Source organism: Lepisosteus oculatus, chromosome 28 (assembly GCF_040954835.1).
Source record: "Lepisosteus oculatus isolate fLepOcu1 chromosome 28, fLepOcu1.hap2, whole genome shotgun sequence".
In the NCBI taxonomy this organism is placed as follows: Eukaryota; Metazoa; Chordata; class Actinopteri; order Semionotiformes; family Lepisosteidae; genus Lepisosteus; species Lepisosteus oculatus.
Window position 1 is genome coordinate 8,050,749 of NC_090723.1, and position 24,457 is coordinate 8,075,205.

General features: G+C 40.3%; 1 protein-coding gene across 2 annotated transcripts in view; it reads right to left on the reverse strand.

Moving 5' to 3' along the window:
- Positions 1-805: 805 nt before the first annotated feature.
- crhr1 (corticotropin releasing hormone receptor 1) overlaps positions 806-24,457 on the reverse strand; it is an 89,106-nt gene continuing 65,454 nt past the window's right edge. For both annotated transcript variants that reach the window (XM_015362236.2, XM_015362237.2), the window contains exons 7-14: positions 12,328-12,448; positions 9,597-9,750; positions 8,656-8,716; positions 8,480-8,552; positions 7,140-7,225; positions 6,391-6,526; positions 5,480-5,521; positions 806-1,810 (exon numbers count right to left, since the gene is read on the reverse strand). In XM_015362236.2, coding sequence (XP_015217722.1) covers positions 1,670-1,810; positions 5,480-5,521; positions 6,391-6,526; positions 7,140-7,225; positions 8,480-8,552; positions 8,656-8,716; positions 9,597-9,750; positions 12,328-12,448 — 814 coding nt within the window. In that variant the 3' untranslated portion in view covers positions 806-1,669. The remainder of the gene's footprint in view (positions 1,811-5,479; positions 5,522-6,390; positions 6,527-7,139; positions 7,226-8,479; positions 8,553-8,655; positions 8,717-9,596; positions 9,751-12,327; positions 12,449-24,457) is intronic.

The window sequence follows — 24,457 nt, forward strand, 5'->3', positions numbered from 1 at the left end:
CCCCATTTACAGATTTCCAGCACTACACAATTAAAAAGTGCACATTTATTCATTGGTTTATGGAATGTCATTAATATTGTATTTAATTGATTTCAAGAAATACGGGACCATGTGAAGGCTACAGTACGTAGAAGAACTGCTGGGTAGAATTAAAAGGAGACTTTCAAAGAGCTGTGGCTCTTTCTAAATAATGTAGCTTAAGACGTCTATATGTCCTCTGAAAATTTAACAAGGTAAAAACAACGAAATATCTTACAGATAATATAATATCCAGATGAAATAATATTCCTTTTGAAAAAGTGTATAATACCATGCAATAAAAATTGACTGATTGTTCTGATTGATTGACACATTGTTTTCTCCTAGAGACTGGAACTTCTGTCTTAATAAAACATTAAATTCACAAGTAACAAGCGTGACAAATGCACAAATTCTTTATATGTTATGTGTTATGTGGCAAAAAAACAAGAAAGGAAAAAGGCACTGGCCTCTCACCAGAAGTATCAGAAGACATAATGTTCTCCAAATTCATTTTGAGACATGTTCTGTCATGCATCTGGTTGCTTTTATTTTTAAAGTTGATTTTAAAATTATTTTGCCAGAGGACTCATATTGGTAACTGGCATGTGAATCAAACAGCTCCATGTTGTGGGTAAGGGATGTATTGACCACACCCTTAGGAACTACATGTCTGAGGTTGTGCCATCGCTGAAAAACATGAGCCTAATTCTCTACTCCCTGTACTCCTGTTGAACTGCTGAAAAAAGACATTGAGGTTGTGGAGAGGATCTACTGGGAAATTGCATGTGCTTTTGGTTTATTTTAATAACACTTTCAAGTTTTCAAGATTTCTCTTTGTATACAAGTCCATCGCAGAAACTTTTGTTTTATTTCTCTAAACAGGCAGCAGGCCAAAATAAATGATGTGATTGTCCACTGCTGATGTGATCTGTCAAATGGAGGGAAATTGGTAGTGCTCTAAGCAAAAAGGTTAGAGAAGAACACATCGGTGTTATATTTGTGAGCCACAGGGCCCAACATGTACAGTCACTTGCTTTGGGGCAACCTTATTGTGGAAGGCGCTTTATAAAAATGAATTGAATGAGTCTTGTTCAAGACACTCACTGTCCACATGGAGTGTTCTTCACACCTTTCCAGAGACTCACACCTCCCCCCCACTGTGATCGAACAATTTTCCACCCGGCTGAGAAACACCAAGGGTCTCAACAGTCCATCTGAGGACAAATCGAACAATGTATTTTTTTTACCCCCAAATGGCCTTAAAATCGGCCTAAAAAAATAACACAATGGGCGATTTTACTGGCTAAAAAATATGATTTAAAAAAAAACCCGTTAACAAAGGAAAATGAACCCTCTCTTAAAGCTATAGACACTGGATTGTTTTGGACTTCACTTGTTTTCCCTGTACGTGCTCAGTGAGGGTTTCTTTGGTGGTTTTAGTTCAACCCACCTCTGTGGTCAGCCAGGAGAGAGGCCCGTTTTCCTCAGAAGCAGAAAGGATGCTTGGTTTCCCTTCCTGCCTTTGTATCTCCAGCCAGTGATGCTGGACGTTCTACCCTGTTTGCACCATTGATTGCTCCCTGGCTCCTGGGGGGGGCAGGCAGGGGAGGGCCGGCTGGCTCAGGGGTGTCCGGTGTCCGGTGTCTCCTCACACCGCGGTGGACTGCTTGATGCTGTGGAAGCTGACCCGCGTGGGCGAGGTGGGAATGGACATGGCCCGCGCCACCCGGGCTCGGATGGAATGCTTGTCCTGCCAGCGGTGCCAGCGCTTCCTCACCGCCGAGCGCACCTGCGGGACACGGGCGAAACACAGACCGGCGGCGTCAGCGCCTCGCAGCCACGTCGCGGGGCTCAGGGGCCACGCAGGGCCGGGCTCGGCCGCTCCTGGGACGGGAGAGCCAAGAGGTCTGTGCAAGTGACGTTAGTGGACCAGTAGGGGGCGCTCCTCCATCTGGATAAGAATTTCCCAGCCACTGGCCCAGTTTAGCAGGTGCTGTCTTATATAAGAGACTCTAAACCCAGGTCCTAGCTCTTTAGTCATCAAAGAGCCTCTAGGCCGGTTCAAAACAATATGGTGCTGCTCCCAGTGTTACAAAATGCATTATCAATTCAATCAGCAGGATACTTTATCACACCTCCACCTGATCTAATGTGTGTTGGGGCTGCTAGTGCAAAATGACTGCCATGCATCATCAGGTGCTCTTACAAATAATGTGAATTTGCTTATTTCCTGAAAACTCAACAATTTCCGATACCTTAAAACCACAAGAACATACTTTCGTATGTATTGTACCCATTACAATATGTTCGGTGCTGGCTGATGTGTATTGAAATGAAAAACCCTACATTAAGGGAAGTAGTTATTATAAATATATTCGGACTCCAGCCTGCATGTTTGAAACACTGGTCTGCCCGCCAGGGAGAAAGTTGTATCATCCCAGTGCCAGTTCAGAAGAATGGCAGCTTTCAGAAGCTTTGGAAACCACCCTGTCAGTCACATACTGTAATCAATACAGGTAAAAATGAGGGGGAAATTACGAAACTATTAATTAAATTAACCCTCAGTTAAAATGTGTAGTTTGCCGTCAACACTTTTTAAAAAATGTTTTCAATTATAAGCCTTCTGTTTCCACTTCTTACTTCAGATATTTGAACACGAATTTTCTTCACATGAAAGCATTTCTAAAAGGGCAATTCATAGTTTTTTTTTGGGGGGGAGGGGGCTTAGTGAAATACAAGGATTATTAGTAAGAGCTGAGCCTTGACTTCAGGGGTTTACTCCATCAAGAACTGAGCAAAGTCTTTAATCTGATAGCCCCAGTGCTTATCTTTGCATTTCTACAGCTCTGCTCTGGAACGCCTAAAACCTTCATGGTTGACAGTGTTTAGTAATGAGGGGGGGGGAAACATGAACTAGATATTAGCAAGTACACCCGTGGATCATATTTAATGGGGGAGGGGTCTTGTTACAAATAATGTGAATTCTTGCAAGCTTGCAGCTCCTCAATGGCAGAAACCTTAAAACCACAAGCACATGCTGTACTTTTAGATGGCCTCAAAGCAAATTGCATTGCCATTGACCCATTACAATAGCTCCTTTTTACATTTCGAGGAAACACCCCAACAACATTATTGCAATAACAATAAATCAATATCTACTGAGAGAACAATATCAGTGCGGTGGAGAGCACGCAGTGTGATAGTGTTAATTGATTTTTTGAGCTCTGCAGTGAACTGTCATCCCATAAAAGATAAGCTTTCTGATGAGAGATTGATGGATTGCTATGTAACAGTAGGAAGCTACATAGCACCTGCAAGTTGTTTTGGATAGAAAGCGTTCATCAATTAAATTAATTGAACAGTAATTATGTAAACGCCCAGCTTTCAAATCTGGTAGAAACGTCTTTTTCTCATTTAAGACTGAATATCATGTCTGTGTCCCCCCCAATTTCTCTCTGCCTGACAATTTGTACAAAGACTGAGGCAATTGAATAATTAATGAATCTGTAATTGAAGGAACAACTGTTTGATTTATTTCATTGGATTTCATTTTGTCAACACCTGGGATCCAACGGGCTCAGCGTTCCTAAAACTCTGATTCAGCATTGCTTTACTGAGGCAGCGGACAAGGCTATTGATATAAAAGATGATGCCAAATGCTGAAATTAAAAAAAATGGAGGCCTGTACAAACTTTCTATGAATGCATTTTTAAATTGTAGGGATGTTTGAAGTGATTCCTTAGTGATTTTGAATGTGCATTTTATTGTAGAAAGATCAATAAGTATGAACTAACTCCTACATTTATTGTGTGAATGACTGTATAATTGGTTACAAGGGACCTAAAATTTGAATTTTGATTAGTGAATTCACTAAGAATCTTCCTTATCATGGATGCAACGATGGTTCATGGCTTGTGGAACAATTGACAGTTAAAGATTCTTTAAAACAGCAGAGCTGGGAATTAGCAATTCTGAATTGTCCCTTCCGAACGTTTTTTTGTTTAAGGGGGGAGAATTAGAACTAGAGATGGATGAATGCTTTTCCAAGTCTTTTTTTGTCTTCTTTAATGGGGCAGCCCAAATAAAATCTGAAAAGACCTGATTCTAAACTTTAAATTCTGAACACATATGAAATAGACCCAATTACTTTCATTTCGAGACAGCCTAAATTGGTCACCATTATGTTACAATTTTGTGTGTGCTTAGACATCTACAAAATGACCTGCCTTCAGGGAGAACTTGTTACAGTCCTGCTTATTTTCAGAGAACAAAGCTTTTACCCTCAAATTCTGCTGAATAATGTTCTGTAACACATGGCTCACCCAGAAGAAACTGAAGAGTAAAAATGACAGGTAGCCTGATTTAAAAAGAAATCTTAAGGGAAGAAAAACAAGAAACAGGCCAGGATCACAGAACAGCGATCCATTTTGTTTGTACTTATTTCTTTTAAAAAATGAGGCCAAACAAGAAAAGTTCAGCCTTCTGGGACTGCTGTATTGACGCAAAGTCTGTTGTACAGGACTCTCATTGATAAGCACTTAAAACAGTGTCTGAAATGTTATCCAAGTCATGTTAGTGAAACAGACATTCATAAGCAGGATATAATACCTTTATTTAAAAAAATGACTATAAAAATGCAATACGAATGATACAGAAGCACATGGCTCACTGGAATAGTTGATTTATATTTTAGGTGACCCAACAAATCTTCTGCAAACATCATTACCTAAGCACTTTCCAGGTCTAAAAATAATCCTGATGGTTTTGTTTTTCAAAAGGCGATACTTTGGAAACTTTCATGAATATTTTATAAGCCATTTTTGCTGGTAACGACCTGGAGAATGAGGGCATTTCTTTCCAGTCTTCAGTGTCACCCAATTGATTTCTGATTGAAATTATCCTTGTAGCTGCTTCTGCACTGAGGTTGTCCGTCAAGATGTGGCAAAGGCGCTGGGGCTCTGGGCTCACAACCGCAAGGTTCAAATTAGGTTGTTTTACGTTTGAGGTGCTTTACTCAACTTGCTCCTGTAAAATATCCCGCTGCATAAATACAGTAAGCACAAATGTTCATTGCTTTATATGGACCTGTCAGCCAACTAAATCAATACTTTTGCATTTTATGTTTCCTCTGGGTTTTCTCTCGCAGACCAAAAACATACTGGTGGGTTTATTGGCTACTGGAAGAAAACAGCCCTGGTGTGAGTGTGCGTGTTTGTGTGTCTTTGTGTCTGCCTGCGATGGACTGGTGTCCCATCCAGGATGTCCTCTACCTTGGGCCCACAACCTGCTGGAATAGTGCTGGCACCCCATGACTCTGGAAGAAGTGGTTAAGAAAAGGATGGGTGGACGTTTGCAATACAGATTAAAGGATGAGCAGCCATGACACAGTTGCAGAAGTGGAGTAAAGGGCCTGTTTACTATGGGCTGAGCAGTGTTAGATCAATAAAGGTCAGCTTACCTCACTGTTCAAGAAGCAGTAAAACACCGAGACAAAGAAGCCCTGATAATTAGAGAGGAGAGGAAAAAAAAGGCATCGTTTAGAAATACACATTACAGAAGGCAGTCGAAAACATATGGACTTTGATCTCCATGCTATCATATTTGTTCACTCTCCATGCTAGCATTGCCATTTTTTACTTTACGCCTCAAGTTTCTGAATGCTTCATTAACAGAGCACAAGGCATCGGATTCTGTGCAATTCTGTTTCTGATAGCAACACTCCATCAATATCCCTCGTTGTTTTACTTCAGGAGGTCACAAATGCATTTCTTTCCCCATCATAGAAGACCGATCAGGAAAACCGTGACAAATTGATTTGGGTTTTAAAAAATGTATGTTCCTAAACTTCCCATAAATGGAATATTATGAAACAGACGACCATCTGTCAGTATGTTCTTGCCCACTCTATTGTAGTCCTTGATTGTGTGTTTCTAATAGCTTGTCATTTAATAAATAGGGTGAATGTTTTCAATGGGAAATCTACCACAAAATGAAACCTCAGCCTTTAAGTATCCCTGTTGTAATATGATCTATCTGGAAGTCATGCATGAATAAAACAAGCTATTTTATTAATTTTCAAATTAAATGGTTTTCATCCTAAATTTAACATGGTCTCATAACTCTTTATTCAGTCCAACCCTGACAGAAGAGAAAGTCAGAGATCTTTAGGAATTTAATTTAATATACTTAACGTATTAGGGAAACATGTTTGTTTCATTTAATTTTCACCAGGTGCAGTTTTTTGGGGGATATGAATCTCTTAAAACTATACTGTTTCTGGATATCTAAACCTGCAACCCTTATGAATGCAGGCTTTAGATTATGTTTGTCACTGAAATACAACAAGCATGGAAGTGTTGTGTAACGTACCTGAAATGACTCCAAAAATGAGTTGAAATATATAAACACAATCTGCGAAATCTCATCCTCTCCAGGATTGACAAAGAACAACATGTATGTGATCCCAAGAAGAGGCAGCAAGACCAGAGTTGCCTTCACAGCTTTCCTGTTGAAGAATAGAAAGAGCAGGGAACTAATTTGTGTTATAAGCACCTACTGTAGCTGCAAAACTCTGAAGTCGGAGGTCCAGTTAAAAACGCAGCTCCTCTGACATACTGCTACACTGAAGGCCTCCTTGCATCTGTTACTGTACTGGATGTGTTAAAAGAGTCCATCACAAAGCACACCGGCACAAAGCAGAATGTTTTTTTTTTCCAATTTTCCCATTATGATATTTAAAACATGTAAATGCTTGTGTATGCACATTTGTACTCATGTATGCTTACATAACATTTCAGAAATTTAGAAAATATATAAATTAACTCCAGACTTGGCCTATTAGGCTATTAGGCCATGCTAACCCAGACAGCAGAGCCACTTGGTTGTTTTCTTCATTACATTTCTTCTTTTGTTGGGACATCATATCAATCTTTGCTGTGCATTAGGTATTTTTATAAGGCTCTATACTTTCAGCTGTTCTTGTACCTATTCATTATTTTCAGCTATTTTTGCTGCCATTGCTGCTGTTCATGCTGTGTATTCTGAGCTAGCCTCTCCACCTGTGCTGTATGGTATCAGATGAGATTGTGTCTGCAGTATGGACTCAGGTTCTCTCCTACCTGTACTGGATGGTTTCGGATGTGGTGGAGGCCCGGAGCTTTGTCATGAGAATCCTCACAATGTTGAAGAGGAAAATAAAATTGATCTGCAGAAGAAAAAAAGCAACAAAGCAGATGATTATCCTGCATGCATGCATTTACATACTCAAAAAACGCTTTTTAAAGGAAATATAAGCTCAACAATTTTGATATTTGAAAGGTCATAAACACAACTCAGGCTTATAGCTGACAACATTAGCCTTATCCTTTCAACAGCGCCTTGTGGAATGTTTTTAAATCTAATGTGGCTTTTATTAGAGGCAACAAATATTAATACTAGAATCTTGCAGCATCATAATGATTTAAAAGGGATGTACATTCCACAGAGACATAAAATGCCCATTACCTTTAAAATCTCACTTCGGTGTGTGATCAATGCTATCAATTGTTATTGTATGCTCTGAGCCAATGTTGGGGAAAGTTACTTTTATAAAATAATGCATTTTAGTTACTTGTGTAAGGGATTACTTTTAATTTAATAAAATGTTAGGGATAATTGTTTTTAAATGGTAATGCATTACTTTACATAGTAGCTATAGAGTCTACATAGATCTTTGTAACCACAATTTGTCAGTTTAGCAGTAACATCCCTTACACGTAACTGTAAAAGTGATGTTCTCCATTACCTCCTCTAGAATGATGGTTTAACAAATAATTAAGGATAAGCCTGTCTTTTGGCCATTGGAATGGATTACTCATCAGTGTTTGAACAATGCATTAAAAACCGTCAATGCATTAGCCTTCAGTCTGTGGAAAACATTCACATGGAAAGACCGAACTCTTTGCTAGTAAAATTTGCTTGGTGAAACATTTTGAATGGTACGGGAGCTTATTAGCGCCATGGAGAAAAAAAACAACAACTTATCTCGTTTATACGAGATTGTATTGCGTTTATATACAAGAAAAGTATCTTGTTTATACGAGAAAATGATTGCATTTAAACGCAATAGTTCATTTATGTACAATGTTGTCTACTATATTAATACTGCATATTTGATTGTACTGTATATGCAGTAATATTGTCCCATGCAAAATAGCATTGACTTTAACAACAGTAGGCAACATTGTTCACAAATTAACTGTTGGGTTTTAACGCAATAATTTTCTCATGGAAACAAGATAGTATTGCGTTTAAGTGAAAAAAAGTATCGCATATAAAGGAGATAGTATTACGTTTATACAAGAAAATGATCTCTTCTATACGTGATTTTTTCCTTGTGGCGCTAATAAGCTTCCGTAAAATGGAATGGATGCCAAAAAAGAAAAAAACACAGAAACATAGGAAAGGTGCTTAGTCTGACCAGCAGAACAAGAATCATGGGTCCCTGATAGATATAATCCGTGTAAACTCCAGCTCTCTTTCCAAACCAGCACCTGAAAGAATGGCAAAGACCACAAGGATATTAGAGCATTCACCAGCAGGAGCAATCAACAGCAGACAAACACTTCTCAGAAAGGAACAGAAAATCAAACTTACTTTTCATTATCATAATACAGCTTCCCAATGGCCCAGGCAACAATGATTGGAAAAGGGATGCCTGTAAGCACAAAAACCAAATCAATTCCCCTCCCTTTTTTTAATAGCATCATCTATTGTAATTACATTGGTGATGATCCTAATTAATTCTATCGTTTGCCGAAGCGAGCCTGGCTCTGAATTAATCTTTTTCGAACCGTCAAAGAAGGAGTGTTTGCAATCTGAAAGCCTGACTCCATCCATCAAGATTTCTCGGTTCTCCACATCGCTGGCAAAAATCTGTCTGAGTGCAGAAAGGCAGCTGTATCTCGAAAGAGGTTCCTCCCAATGGCAAGTGCATTTACTAAAGCTTCATTTGCAATTTGTTTACAAAGACCTTATTGTTTAACAAACACCCCAAAGAGAATGAGCTACATCCTCAAACTATAACTTTGTGACCTAATATATCCACCACTCAATTTTTAAAGCACTCAATACAGGGTCACGAGGGAGTTGGAGCAACAGGCAGGATACCCTCTAGATGGGATACCAGTTTATCACAGGGCAGACACAGGCAAAAACATGCACAAGCTCACACTGGGCCAATTAACCTATGTCTTTGGATTGTGGGAGAACATACATCTCCATACAGTTAGCACCGCAGGAGCTGAACCCAGGGCCCAGAGCTGTGAATCAGAAATGTGAATCCCACCATGCTGCCCAAGCTAATATATACTGTATTTAATCAAATTAATTCACTATTGCTCCGCGTTGGCTATCAGTCTGTGCAGAGATATTGGAAGCAATTTTGCAGTGCATGCTTCTTCCTCAGATTTTGCGAAACGTCCATTTTACCCGCGCTGATATCAGAAACACCGCCTTCTTCTGTAATCCGGGACATTAGAGAAGGTTGTCTGAAAATCGAGTGTGTGACTTCTTCAGAAAAAGGTGGTCTTACTCACACCATCCAATACAGATAAACATCCATTTGCGCAGTTTGTCAGTGGAATAGGTGAGGACGATAGCCGTGTGCAGATAACAGCCCTCTCCGAACATCCAGAAGAAGTTTGTCACGTGGAAATAATTGTACGCAGCCGTGACCAGTCGACACCAAATCTGGAATAAATACAAGGAAAAGGCGATGTGTGAGAAGGTTCCTCTTTCTTTTCACACCCCTTTGCTCAAAATCTCAAACTGTAAAAAGACATCTGCTACGGTACAGAAATAACCATGCACACACCCTCAGATAACACAAGAAGATCTATAAAGCCATGCTATTTGGAAGAAAGGCATGTTTCTCTTTGCTATAGCAACAAGGTGGTTTCAAATGAGCATATCCATAGGAAGGCAGTTACAGTTACTACACTGGGCACTTTTACAAGATGTATGTGCAGACAAAATAATTTATGCATTAATACCACCCTGTGATATCTCATGCAGATTTCTCTCTTCTTTTTTCTTTGTTGTGTTCTGTACCGGGAGCTGTGTGTGTGGTTTTTTTTAAGCACAATTGCGTTTTGAAAAACAGATCATCCACTTCTGGTCAGAACTGTCTGTGACGATGTCTGTAGCTTTGCATTGAGTCTAATTAAATCTTTTCCCCCTGTGTGCAGCAGAGTTCTTAACCCATGGCCCGAAATACCCCTTGTCTTCGAGATACAGTATTATGCTGCTTTTTGCCATGTGCCGTAATTTACTAAAAGCCTTCTCTGGTCAGAGAAAGTCTGCAACTAACTATTCTGGCTCTGTGAATCCTGCTCACGTTTGCCCTGCTCCGTGATACAGTATGTACCCTGAACGCTGTTGTTCTGACAGGGTGACAGTTCATTAACATGTTAATGGCCTCCGCTGTTTTAATTAATCGAAAGAGCAGGACACGAAGGGTTGCCCGAACTGATGAGGTGGGTCAGGAACTCGCAAGGGATGTACAAGAGACATGTTCAAAAGCTATTTTAGCTGCAAAACCCTGCGTTCTGTGATTAATCCCAAAAGTCTGAATCCCTCAAGGACTGTTCATCTAGCTACAATAAGAAATATGTGATCACCTAAGGAGGTGTAAATCTTACGGTATGAGTGTTTTACCATAACAAGCCTTACATTTGTTTTTTACATGAAGGCTACCATATAAAAAATACATAATGTTTGTTTTATTACTACATTTATGTTTTCTTTTATCATTATAGAGTTCCTCAACTTCAGAAAAATACAGTTAAAATACATGTTTCAGTGATGGGTTTTGTTTGTCATGGGCTTGTTGTTAGACATCAAAGGTAGTCTACAGCACTGGAGTTTGTAAGACACTTAATAACTCATTATTTAAACAAAATAAAAACAGTCCATTAATATTTGCTCACATGTTACATCTGTATTTGTCAATTTATTACTCAATTCATGAGAATTGCAGTGTACTGTAGCTATGGGAATCATATTAATGGATTTTAATTACTGAACTGTAGAAATTGGTAGTGTTTATGGCATATTATATTGCATTAGATTATCTGGATTTGCAGGTGTTTCTTAAACCAAATTACACACTATGCTTTTGAAAACAGTAACTGATATTTAAATATATTTAAATGCATGCTGCAGAGGTCTACTGCAAATTAACATTTGTGTGCAAGTCATGTAGATTATGCAGTCTCTTGTCCTCCTAAACATAAACGTGAATAATTTCCAACAGATGGAGCAATTCCCACTGCTTATTTCCAAGAATGAAAAGGACGGTTTTTAACAAATTATATTTAAGAGACCAAGAGAGGTCTTGACCATTTTCAAGAATTTGAAACTTTTCCATAATGTTCAGAAAAAATGTGACAGCTTGGTGTTAGACCACTTAACAACACATTTTTAATCTATCTCTCTATTCTGTCTGTGTTTTAAACTCTAGAGACAGATGACTGTAGGTTCATTAACTAATGTTTCTGCTTTAAAAAATACTCTCCAAATCCATTTCATCTAAAGGGCTTTGGAAGGGACTCACAATTTCCTTTACAGTAATTTTGGTTCTTTTCCTGAATGAAGAGCCTTAATACAACTGATAGGGGCTACAGCAGAGCCACAGACATTCACAAACACGTATAAATAATCTGGCTGAACAAGATATGTGCCTAAATGTTTTAAAAACAATGAATGAAAAGACAAACAGAACTATAAAACCATGCAGTGAAAGCAGATGTACCATGCTGAGCTCAGTCTTGTGCACAAAAGTACAAAGTTGGCTTTTGGAGACTAAAACAGTAAATGTTGAAAATTAGGCTGAGGGTGGAATTGATTTTAAACTCAGAACTCAAATGCAGTTTCCTCTTCTGCTTAAATATTAGAGCACCCTTGTCAACTACTGCTCCTAGGACTTGCTGTTAAAACAGCACAGGAAATGTACAGTAAATGGTGTCCTTTGTAAGATACTAAGGAGTTAAAAGCAGCAGTGAAGGATGAGTATGAATATCAGTTAACTTGAAAGGGTATTATTTCTAAGATACGTGAATATACCTGTGACTTGGTCACTCTGATAAGGGCTGATAAGGGAAAAACAGCTATCATCAGATGCTAATTTTGATTTAATTGAGCAAAAAGGTGGAGTGAGAAATTATAAGACAGTTTCTTATCCTATGACACTAAGATTGGATAAAGAGCTCATTAATATACAGTGAATACATTGCATCGAGTTTCTCAGTCACAACAACCCATACTCACCACATTGCTCTCATGCACTGCTGGATTCATGGTGAGTTGCACTACAAACCAGGTGGCGTTGCGCAGAATAAAAGCACTGATTAAGTTCCAATGAATGATGTTTCTCAGGCATCTGATGCTCCTATTTGGGAACAGAAGGAATCAATAAGGAAAAGAAAATAGTTTTTTTTTAATACTGATCTTTGCACTTCATGCAAGATGTAACTTTTTAAGGACCAGAAATTCTCACTGAGTCTGTTCCTCTGAGCACAGCACAAAGCATTCTAATAAAAGTTCAATCTCATTCATCATGCTTGTGCTGTATCTGCAGAAAGCGTGATCTTTCATATCTTTCTCTTCTGAGAAAATTGAATCACAAGTTACATCAATACAGCATGCCAAAAATTCAGAAAAGTTTTGTTCTCCCTGAAACAGCTTGTCCTGTACGTTTCTGCACTGATATTGAATTCTTGTACTGTCTATAACTACTGAGGTGATTCAGCCAATTGGCAAAAAAACAAATTCTTTATATGCCTCATCTGAGCGGAACAGAGCAATGAACTGGAAGTATTAAAAGCCTGCTTTACATCTCCTCTTTGTAAAACCCATGCTGTTTACTGTAAAATTTGGTTGTCAATATTTAATTTTCTTTACTTTTTAAAATTCTCTTTGCTTCTAAAACATTCCAAAACATCTCCTTAATATTCGTCCTTTTTAAACAAAGTTCTTAAATTGTATGTAATCCATTTATAAGTGTTTTAATCCATTAATATTAATATTGAACTGCTGCCAATTCACAGCTCTATTGCCTCTTGCTTTAAAATGAAAAATATCATTGCTGCTCATATGCTTGGCTTGAGGCTGATTGCTGACTCTGGACTAGATTATTACTACAATTATTTATTTGACACGGTGTGGTTCAAGTTTACAGTTATTTGTAAAAACTTTGAAAAGCCCCCTTGGTGGCAGGACTAGACCTGTTCTTGAAAAACGCGTTTTAAATGTTTAAAATGCACTATTCTTAAAGGCAATCCCATGACCACGGATAATAATACGTCTCTCTTTGAATGATCAGTCAAAGTGCTGGAACTCATTGAGGGTTTGGAAAAACAGTCCTGAATATTGCCATTAGATGCTGTATCATGATGGCAGTAAGCTTGCATATCTTGCTGTTGCACAGGAATTCTATTTAGCATTCAGAAGCCTGCAGTCCTCTCTATGACTGTGCATGTTTTTGTGTGCATATTGTATTTATAGAGCTTTGAGTGGGGAGCTTGTCAGAGTATAACGTACACTAAAAGCTGCAAAGGAACAAGCAGTGGTTCGTTCCATGCTGAGAAAGTGAAAGAAAAACACCGCATTTCAACTGTGGAGTCTTTAACACAGTAAAAAGAGCAGAGCCCTTCCTATGACCCAGAGAGGCTCCACTACGGAAACCTGTTGTTTTTCTCAGCTCTTTCCTTCAGATTTTCAGTGCGGAAGTAACCTCTTCTTGCTTTTTTCCCTTTCTCTTCATGTTTTATACAAAAAGTTATTTGTCATCATTTTGTCTTGGACTTAAAGCTAGAAGTCCATGCCTATGATTCTGATAAGACCTAAGTATTTCTCCAATTTATGTTTTTTCTGCAATGGCATATAAGAACGCTTGCAGAAATAGTAGAATGGCTATTGAAAACACAATAAACCATAGCATAAGAGTTTTTTTCCATTTTAAGATTATATATTATTCTATTACTTTGCTAGCAAGAGAAGGCTTTTATCCCCTGAGGCATATACAGTGAGTGTCTAAAACATATCCTAGGTACTTACAGTAGGTAAAATCTTGTTTAACACCAAGAAAAGGTCTCTATAAATGAAAACATTTGGAAATTCCCAACACTCTTTGAAGTGGTTTCTTTTGTGAATTTGTGAAAAAAATATGTGCATTTATTTATTAAACTGATCGGTCTCCCACTTACAGATGGCTCTATACTGTACATTGGCCAAAGTCACATTCCTGTTGCATTGTTGTAGACGTGACTTGGCCAGAAACAGAGCAAACAGCCATTTATTTTTTTCCTTTTGAACACAGGAATGAACACAGATGAGGAAATGGAACATGACAACCATTTTGATTCAAAAGAAAAGCAAAAGGTATGCAGAACAGCTGAATTCCTAACTCCCCAGAATCACAACATCTCAAAACGGGGACCTTATTTTCAGACAGGGAGGTGGCAGTACTATTGCAGTGTTTGACTGGAGTGTTCTGCCTCCAAATTCTTTTATTCACTTTTTAATTGCATTGCAAGCAGACCTCTTCACCATAAGAGATTGAAAGCACATGCTCTGGTGACACGTTTCTGTTTACCCAGGTGTAATGCTAATTGTTCCAGAATTGACAACATGATCAGGCATGACTTCTCTTCTGAGCGGGAGAGAGCCAAGTCTCTCCGGGGTATCTGGCAGCACGCAGAGGTTAGATCGTCATGTTCACCAGAGGTGTTTTTGCCCCCTGTGGTTCTTTAGTTACGGTTAACATCAGCACTCAGATCGCTGGCTGTGGTGCACAATCACACAGCGGTGAGCTGTATTCTTTACACTAGGGAGCCTTAGATGCCATTATCTGTAGCCAAATACAAGCAGTAGGAGGCCAAAAAAAATGACAGATGCTCCTATAGGGACACTGTAAAAACATTGGAGCAACCCCACACCTCCTGGCCTGACTCATAGAGATTAAAAAAAAAACAACCCCAAGTCAAGCCCTTCCTCAGTTTTTAGGCCCTGATTACCATCATCCCCTGCTTTCAATTTTCAACTGTCCTGTTGACCTTTTAACTGCAGTGAAATTGTACCTTATCCGAAATTTGTTTGAGGAAAAAAACTTTACAGCTATGATATATATTGCTCTGAATTGGCATCTATTGTGCCAAGCAAATTTCCTGTGTCCTATTCTGCGGTACACAGAGTTAATCTTTGTTTTGTACACGTTATTCTGCCAAGGACAAGCCAGAGTGCAACCCAGACGGAAACATTTACCTCATCTGTGCCTGTGTCTTCATGAATAGCAGCCCACTTATAGTCAGGGCTTGAGCTCGGAGGGGAACAGGGGTACAGGTGCCTATCCGATGCAGTCCCCTCTGTAAATTCTTGGGTACCCCTTGTTAAAAGTTAACCATTCTATTTTTGAACCTTTGCTGTAGCACAATCCTTGGGAGTGATGGTGTGCTTGAAAATTCTCTTCAGAGAAACAGTTTCTGTACAGTATGTCACAGGGGAAGCGATCTCCCACTCAGGCCTGCAAATTACTTCACAGCATAAAGACCCCCAGCCTGGCTCAGTTCCCCTTGACATTTTTTAACATCTGGGGTATGGCCCCCACTGATGTTTGAGAGACACGTGGATTGAATTGGTTTTGCCTTCTTGTAACAGAACTCTAACATGATCTAAGCCTTTTTCCAAACAATGGTTTTGTCCAAAGCTTGAGCTCCATGTTTTTCTTTTTCCTTTTAATCAAAAGCAGAATGTGAGGCTATAAGCTCACTCATTCAATATCCTGTCCTGTCAGCTGATTTTTTGGGCTTGAGCCTTTGAATGATTTCTTGCGAGAAGCAGTCCATTTTTACATCCTGTAGCTGGAAGATTCGGTGCTCATCTCTTGTGTCGCGTTTCCTCCAGAATCACTGCTGAGGCTCAGTCCCAGCTGCTGTTTCAATTTCTCCTCCTAGCTCGCCTGTTTCATTAGTGAAACCTTCTTTGACTGACTGACATTTCCCCTCACAAATAATGCTCACATAGGCATGCGGGAGTCAACATTTGTTCAATGAGGATAGCTGAGTTAGTGAGCAGAACAGACTTTCTCAACTCCGGCCCACTTAACTGCGAGTCTGAAAATCACACAGGCATGAGCTGCTTTTCAGTTGCCTTGCATGAAACCTTAGTATTGAAGGCGGCTGGCTGTTGCTCAGACTGTAAGGTAAATGCTCTGAATGTCAAAAAGCAAACTTATCATGAAGTTTAAATCTTCTTTCCCCAAATGACAGGGATTAAGTGGAGTCTCACAGTGGTCAAGACTTAACCCTTCAGTTTTGTCATTTCTTATTTTTCTGTTTTTTTCATCCAAAGGTAAATCACACGTCCAAGCTGAAAAAGGAGAACTTGACAACTTTGAAATCACAGACAGAAGCTTAATTAACTTCAAAGGGAGCTCTGGACTTTGCGTTAAGTGCATCTGTGGTTTCCTGCATCACATACAAGACTGCGGAGTCAGAAAATATACAGTCTATAGCTGTTATAGTCCAGGGTGCATACAGTGCACATAACTTTTAACAGCTCAGCATTCACCACTTACTAAGGGACATGTTTTTTGAACATCATCTAATTAAAAACCTTGGATTCATTACAGGAAAGACATTCTGTTTTTTTTCATGTTCCATGCCTAGTGCTCTAGTATTTGTGTTCAAAAAGGGCAGAGCAGGAGTATTTTTGTAATTAACCAAGGCCAGGCTATTGCATCAGTAGAGTCCCTCACTCTCCTGGTCAGGTTCCAAGTTTCAGAAGGACCTTTGCTGAGATAAGTCAATAAAACAATCTCAGGAAGAAAAGGAAGGACCAGAAGATCCCACAGGTGAAATTGGACTCTGGGGCTCTTGTTTAATAAAATTATCTACCTGGTGCTCTTACAAAGGCCTAGGAGATGAGCAAGTGGTTTAAGGGTATGAGAAAATGAAAGAGAGAGCCTAACTTCTTTATCACCCACTTCTTTATTCCATATTTTACTGATTCAGGAACCCCTTCTTAAACCATTGCCTTCGGGGTCTTTAAGAGTCAATTTCTGCATGACAGGTGTCTTGCATTTTGGATACCTTAATACTTGGGCCATCTGGATTTGGAACAAAACCTCACCACATTCCCACCTTTCCCTTTGAGTGTCCTGAAGGCCTGGGATTTGTGAATTGTGGCTACAAAGATCAAAGAAGAAATTAAATTCAGGCATATTATGAAGACGCCAGTTATCACACCTTATCATTAAATGACTATTTTTGGTATGATTGTGAATTGTCTGAATTATAAACGTGCTGCAGTCTAATATTGATCCTGCAAAAGCTAGAGGACACAACAAATTATGATTTTGGGGGTGAACGTTTTTTTGTGCTAAAATTAAATCGGTCTTTGAGCAAAGGTTATGTGCACCAGGAGGATTGGAAACCACTGGTGTAGATTCTGATCTGTAAAGCTGGAAATACTTACTGGAAAAGCATGTTTTAGCGTGTTTTTTGGAGCTCACGAGAGGCCCGACAGTGAACACGTTTAATGGCTCTGTAATCGGTGAATGAGGTTGCACAGTGTCTGGGGTGACATCTCTCGTAAAAGTACTGTCTCCCCATGGGTAGATTAATGGCCTGAATGGTTAATTCTCCCACATGATAGCCATAAATATTCATGTGGCAGGTTGATTGTTTTTTTCCATTTGATTCTCATGTCTTCTGCCTGGAAGTACCGAGGCAGCAGGTTGTTGCTGGGTCTGTATTAAGGGGTGGGCTTGTCTGCTGCTGTGTGGAGGTGCCACAACCTCGTCGGGGCTGGAATTAGGATGGAGGGCAGCCAGACCGTACACCCATGGATTAGCGGTTAGCTGTCCAGCTCCCACATTGTTTCCATTCCCCCCCCATGTTCCTCTCGCTGCGAAACAAAACCCTGCCGCTATTTCCAGCGGATTCCCAGCCGCCGGAGTCTCCTGCTGTTTGTATCAAACAATCGATGCATTATAACATGAAAAATCAGCAGTGGCACTTTGAGGCCATTTTGCTGGAGCTGCTGTATTGCACTGAAAAGCGTTTGGAGCCCCACAGTCCAGACATCGCCAGATGGAGCCAGGTCTGTTTCAGTAGCTGGCTGTTGCCTGCATTCCCCAAGCTCTCATGCAGTGCTGTCCACTGAGTTTCCACTGGCTTGTCTGACCCTGTGAGCATGCAGTGTTAGCAAGAGAAGCACAAGTGCTGAGAGCAACACAGCTACAGTACACCTGCCACGGGCTGTCCGCAGTGACAAAAGGCCAGTGACTCAGTGGGGCACAGTTAGGGGAAAAGTGCATGAGCTTTCTTCCTTTCCTGTGCTCAGACTAGGCTGGCAGCGCTGAATGAATCAAGGTCGTTCCTAAATGGAGGCGGGAAATGGTGATTGCAGGAATACAAAATCAATTTTTTAGTGAAACACAGATAGCAGCAGCCCTCCGTAGTGCTGCGTTAGTCCATGTGTTAATCTCTGGCGTTTAAACATAGGCGTTAGAATATAGGAGCCTGATTACCAGCCTTGTGGAGTGGTGTCATCTTAACCATCTCCAGCTCAACACCAGCAAGACTAAAGAAATGGTCATGTACCTTTGGAGGAATAAGTCTCCGCTGACCTCTGTTTCCATCCAGGGTGAGGACATAGTGAGGTGCAGTCCTACAAGTACTTAGGGGTACACCTGGATGATAAGCTGGAGTGGTCTGGTAACACTGACGCCCTGTACAAGAAAGGTCAGAGCCAACTCTATTTTCTTAGGAGGCTCAGGTCCTTTGGTGTGTGTGGAACACTGCTACGCGCACCATCTTCTACGCTGTTGTGTGCTGGGGCAGCAGCATCATGGCAAGAGATGTAAATAGACTCAATAAGCTCATCAAGAAGCCTGGCACTGTGTTGGGGATGAGCCTTGACCCCCTGGTGGTGGTGGCGGAGAGGAGAATGCTGGCCAAGCTCACAGCCATCATGAACAACGCCTCTCATCCGCTACATGGGACTATTATTAGACAGCGGAGCACTTTTAGTAACACACTGCTCCAGCTACAGTGCTCAAGGGAATGTTTTTGCAGGTCCTTCCTCCCAGCGGCTGTCAGACTGTATAACACTGCCCTAGGCTGGGCCTGTTAGCCCTTCATCTGCTCATCTATCTATGGACACTGCATTAATATACTGTTTATACTGAGGTATTTTCAATCTGTATATATATATGTGCATTTTGCACATCTTTTATTTAGTTTGACAGTGACTATTAGCATATGTTGCATAACATTTTAGTCATTTTAATTTTAGTCTATTCTGATGTCTGTCTTGCTTGTCTTGGGCTGGGCCACTGTTTCCCTTCAGGATCAATAAAGTCTTATCTAATCTCTGAAAGCAATGCAGACAGATAAGCAGAAGGGTATAAGAATCATGTGCCTTTTGCCATCAGTGCCCATGGTAAGGAGAGCTTGTTTCATCTTGAGACATTCTTCATTAGGAGCTGCTTGGCTACAGACCCTACTAGAGATAATGAGGCACGTGACCTCGATTCATCTGAGCAACACCACTGCTCCTGTTAGACAAATCCTTCCGACGGTCAAAGCAAAGAGCAGCAGATGCACAGAAAACCGCCAAGCACGGCATAAACACCTAACAGAGAAGAACAGACGCCAGCGAGGCTTCATCCCTACAAACCCTGCTTGATGATTGCAATCTGTTCTTTTGGCAAAGAACCACAAAACGTGCAGTTTTTTTTTTTTGGGGGGGAGACGCTAAATCTTAAACACCTCTTTCCTTTATGAATTGCCTCGGAATCTGACCCATAACTCTCGCTGCCCTCTTGGTCAGGGTGACCTTAAAATAGAAAGCTATCCTCTTCTTGGTTAATCTCTTCTGAAAAGCAGGACCTGTGGGGCCCCTTTCACCTGACTTTGCTAATGCTCCTACTCCATTCAACTGCACAGCAACACTCGTCCAGTTTTAGTACAGAATCGCCAAACCGCAGAGGATAACCTCAGTCCGTCTTGCGTGAATCTGAAAATAATCATGTATATAATATTATATAACATAATAGTATTTTATACTGTATTTAATGATGCAACAGTTTTTGTGTTATTTTTTGCTTTTAATCTTTTTCTCTCTCACGGGGTCTATTATGACTAAATTGCAAATCGGATTTAAAATCTTGAGAACTCAAAATACAGCAAGCATCTAATTTTCTCATTGCCCACTGCGAGAGTACGAGGGCCGTGTGTGGAGATGGAGCACGATCGGAGCACAGAATAACGCATGAATGGAGCAGGCAAGGGGCACAGAACGCCACACGACAGGAAGAGAACTCTGTGGGTGGGTAGGAGGCGAGGGTTCAGAGAAGAGGTTTCAGTCGCTGCCTCTCTGCATGGCCTTGGAGCCTCTTCAGACACCAGCACTGATATCTTGATTCTCTCCAGCAGCGAACACTGCGATGAGGGCAGTGGGAATAGTTTGCTTTCAATTCTTGCTGTAACAGCCTACTGATGTGCTCACACTTCACAATATGTCAATCTCTCTGGAGGACATCAGAGAGTTGGCCTCTGCCCATTATTCCATACAGGACCATGTGGCTGCTAGTGCTACTTGCCTTTATCCTGTTTAAACATCAAAGACAATCCAAACGCTATAAAACAGGGCCTTCCTTGAATGGACTTTTAATTTAAATTTTTCTACAGATAAAAACAACTTATGAATGTTCGGTGTGACAGAGATTGATGCCTAATTAAAACAGCATTTTTTTTCTGCACCTCCTATGTCTGTTTAAGAGGTGTCCTGTTCAGCATTGAAGTAGAGGCTGACAGCTCTAATCGGAAGGTTGCAGCCGACCTGTACCAACCATGAATCTTATTGGGTGTTTGTATATCCATGTCATGATTGCCAGCAAACTGAAAATACAGACTACGTTGTTTTTTTTGTTGTGGTGGTGGTTTCGGTGTTGAAGCACAGACAGTGAATAGTCATTTATGCCTGAAAGGTACCGCTGAATCACCAATGAGATGTTTGAATAAAGTGATAAAGCAACATGTCGACAAGTGGAATGCAGATGTGTAACACTGCAGGAAAAAAGACTAAGTACAATAGCAGCAGTAAATGTTATTGGGGGCTTTCATGAAACGTAGATTAAATACTTATCTTTAATCCCCCTTACCAATATTTGCTTTAACTGGAGCTCCCTTAAACATTCCATGAAAGTCAACATATGCAACAATTCTGTATGTATGGGAGTATCACAGAACCACAGAAAATCATTATCAGGGTAAATGCGCAGAATTGTAATATAATCCTTCTCAAAAGGTCTCTGTTTGTGTATAAAGTATTACACTGAAGATAAATCTGATGTGTCTTTTATTATAAAGACCTAAGAAGGAAATAAACGCACAAAAATATTGGCTTCTCTTTAGTTTCACATTACAGGGAATGTTGTTAAATGGTATTTTGTGGTCCTAGGGTGAAGCGCCCTTATTCTTCAGTTTCTAAACCTGATTAAGGCACATTGCAATGCAGTGTGCCGTGGAAAACAGCTCTCTAAATAAGGCCCAAACTGCCTGCAGAGAATGCATTTGAAATGCTTTTTTTGCTTTTCTTTTTGCATGGGTAAATTAAGTGTGACAGAACTTAGCTTACACTCCACAGAACAAGTCCACACAAGCAACACCAGCACAAATATGATAAAAACAGGACCACAGCTGTCAGGCTGCAAGGAAAACTAGGGATCCTATCTATGCCCTGTGTTTTCCCAGAAAGGTTAATGCCTGCAAAGAAGCTTATAAAGTCCCAGACAAAATGATTACAACACGCGAAATGGCATTTGAGACTTTTGTCATTTGCCTTGTACACGAAGAGGATTTCTTGCCCAGATATTTCCTGTGTAAGCTTGCCGGATAAGAAGTGGGACAGACGGGATAAGGTGATTAAGCAATACTGTAAGACTTGAATTGCTTGTAGGAAAGCTTGAAAACGATGCTGGGGTGCGGTGTTTTAGGTGGTGACTATACAAGCAGCTGCTTCTGAATGACATTTTTATGAGCTTTCTCTGCATGCCACACCTGTCTGTCTAACGCGCCCTCATATTAGCTTCTAGGAACGCAGTTTGTGATAGTCCTGCCCACGAGATACAGTTCAAGGAAAGGAAGTGGTGATGTCATGGAAGACTGCATTGTTTGGAGTAGGGCCCAACAGCCCACAGCTAAAAAAAACAACCTCAAAAACAACTCGCAAGCATCAGTCTTTCAGGAGGTTCCTCGACTTAAAGTACAGTTCAATGGAATGTCCTGTCACAGTAGTTCCGGTAGCAGATTATCCTTAGATAAAGTTCTTGGCTGTTCTTATTACTGTAATATACTGTATGTCTCTTTCTTGTGCTTTTTAATATCCATTCCATTTACTTTCCACAACACTCTGCTCTGTGAGTGCCCTGATGAAATTGTGCCACTAAAGTGCAGAGCAGAGTGAACGGCACCTCTTGTTGGGTTGTTTAAACATGAGATACAAAGGTGATTTAAAACACAGAGCATAAGAAAGGTCAACAGCTCTTGGGGGCTAAGTGATCAAAGGACCTCATGTAGCCACAATGCCAGGATGAAAACAGCCAGGACTCCCACAACTCTTTGTGTAAAGAAGGACCTCTTGTTCTGAGGTTTAAATGCACTTCCACAGTTTATTTAAACCCTATTATTTAAACAGGTCGTGTTAAATTCTCTGACTCACATATACATACACCCCTCTCGGGGCAGTTATAACGATTAGCATTAATTCATTTTTTAACGTACAGTATATAACAGTGGTGGAGCCCCTTGTGTTTATCAGTCAAAGGGCCATTGACTAATCTACTAATTTGTAACCCATTGATAATGAAGGAGTGTCTTATTAAAGTCGTCAATTGGGAAGTGAGTGCAAGGTCCATTATTTCACAAGGTTTAATATACGGAAAGTTGTTTTCTAGCCTTCATAACCTCAAAAGGGAAACCTATTGTACTAAAACACATTCCTGCCTATTCCTATTTAACGATTTGAATGAAGTGATGAGAGGGTGTGTTAAGAGTTCTTTTTTAATCTTACTTGGTGTTTTACACCCAAGCAAAGACCTCTAAGGCTGACAGCAGCAGGCTGTGTAATCCTTTTCGCTGATGACTCGAGTATGTACAGATGCTGGGCTGTCTTCTCTCAGGTACCTCCCAGGGCCCTAAAGCCACACGGCAAACAGGCAGAAGACCAAACCCAACAGGCCAGAAAACTGGCCTTGCATCCCAGTTTCCAATGCCTTCCAGCTCAAGGATTTATACTCCACCCATACCTACAGAGCCCTGTTACACAGGAATTTCTGGTGATTAGGAATTTCGGATACCCGTGATTTAACCTGCTGGATTAGAATTCCAGGTTATTAGGAATTTCAGATGCCCGTGATTTAACCTGCTAGAAGGTTTCAACCAGGCCGTCCAGACTAGGCTGTGTTCCTTTTTGTCATAGTGTGTGAGACGTGTTTCAGCTATATACGCTTCAGTTTTTCTACGGTAAATTACTTTTTAGCATATTCGGTTCCTACATCTCAAGATGTGTCGTGTTGGGATCAATCCTACCATGCCCTGGTATGTCTGCTCAGCAGTGTTTCACTGGTCACCTGGCTTCACTTTGTTTTTCCTGTGGTTCTCAGGGTTGGTTTAGTGCTTCATAACACGACCTTCCTGTGCTTTACAATGGTTTAAAAAGAGATTTGATTCATCCTGCTGTACTCCTGCTCATAGGCGACCCAGTAAACTCTGTTAAAGGTAGAAAAGAAAGCCTAATTTGGTCTGACCTTTCTGAAAGACGTACAGCCATTCACAAACTCTGCTCTTCCATGTTTTAATGGGATTGAGATGTGATAGAGAAAATGAGAGCCACAAGACCTATTGTATAAGATGAAAGCTAATGTGCTTTCCAATATAGCAGCACAATCTCCTCAAGTCACTGTTAGTTATGTTAAGTACTGTACTTTACTGTCATAGGCTTTCAAACACATATCTTAAATAGACAACAGCTGTTTGTGACAATAATTTTTTATGGCAGTGGGGTGGTAGCCAGGTGTCCTTGAAAAGCTTACCACACTATGAAAAGCCATCTATGAAACAATCTCATACTGCCCAGTCAAGTGACTGTAATTTGTATCTATATTCGATTAGCTAGAGAATGCGTTTTCCTTGTCAGCAGCTGCGAAAATCAATTTACGTGCTTATACGTTGTGACATTAAGTCACTTACTGTACATGATTCCAGAGGAGGTTTAGTGTCTAACTGAAATGAGAAGCACTAAGCAGTGGGCCAGTGATTCATATTACAAATCAGACAGCGGAGGTTTCACACATATTTATTTGTAAAACAAAAAAAGCCTAAAACCAAGAATG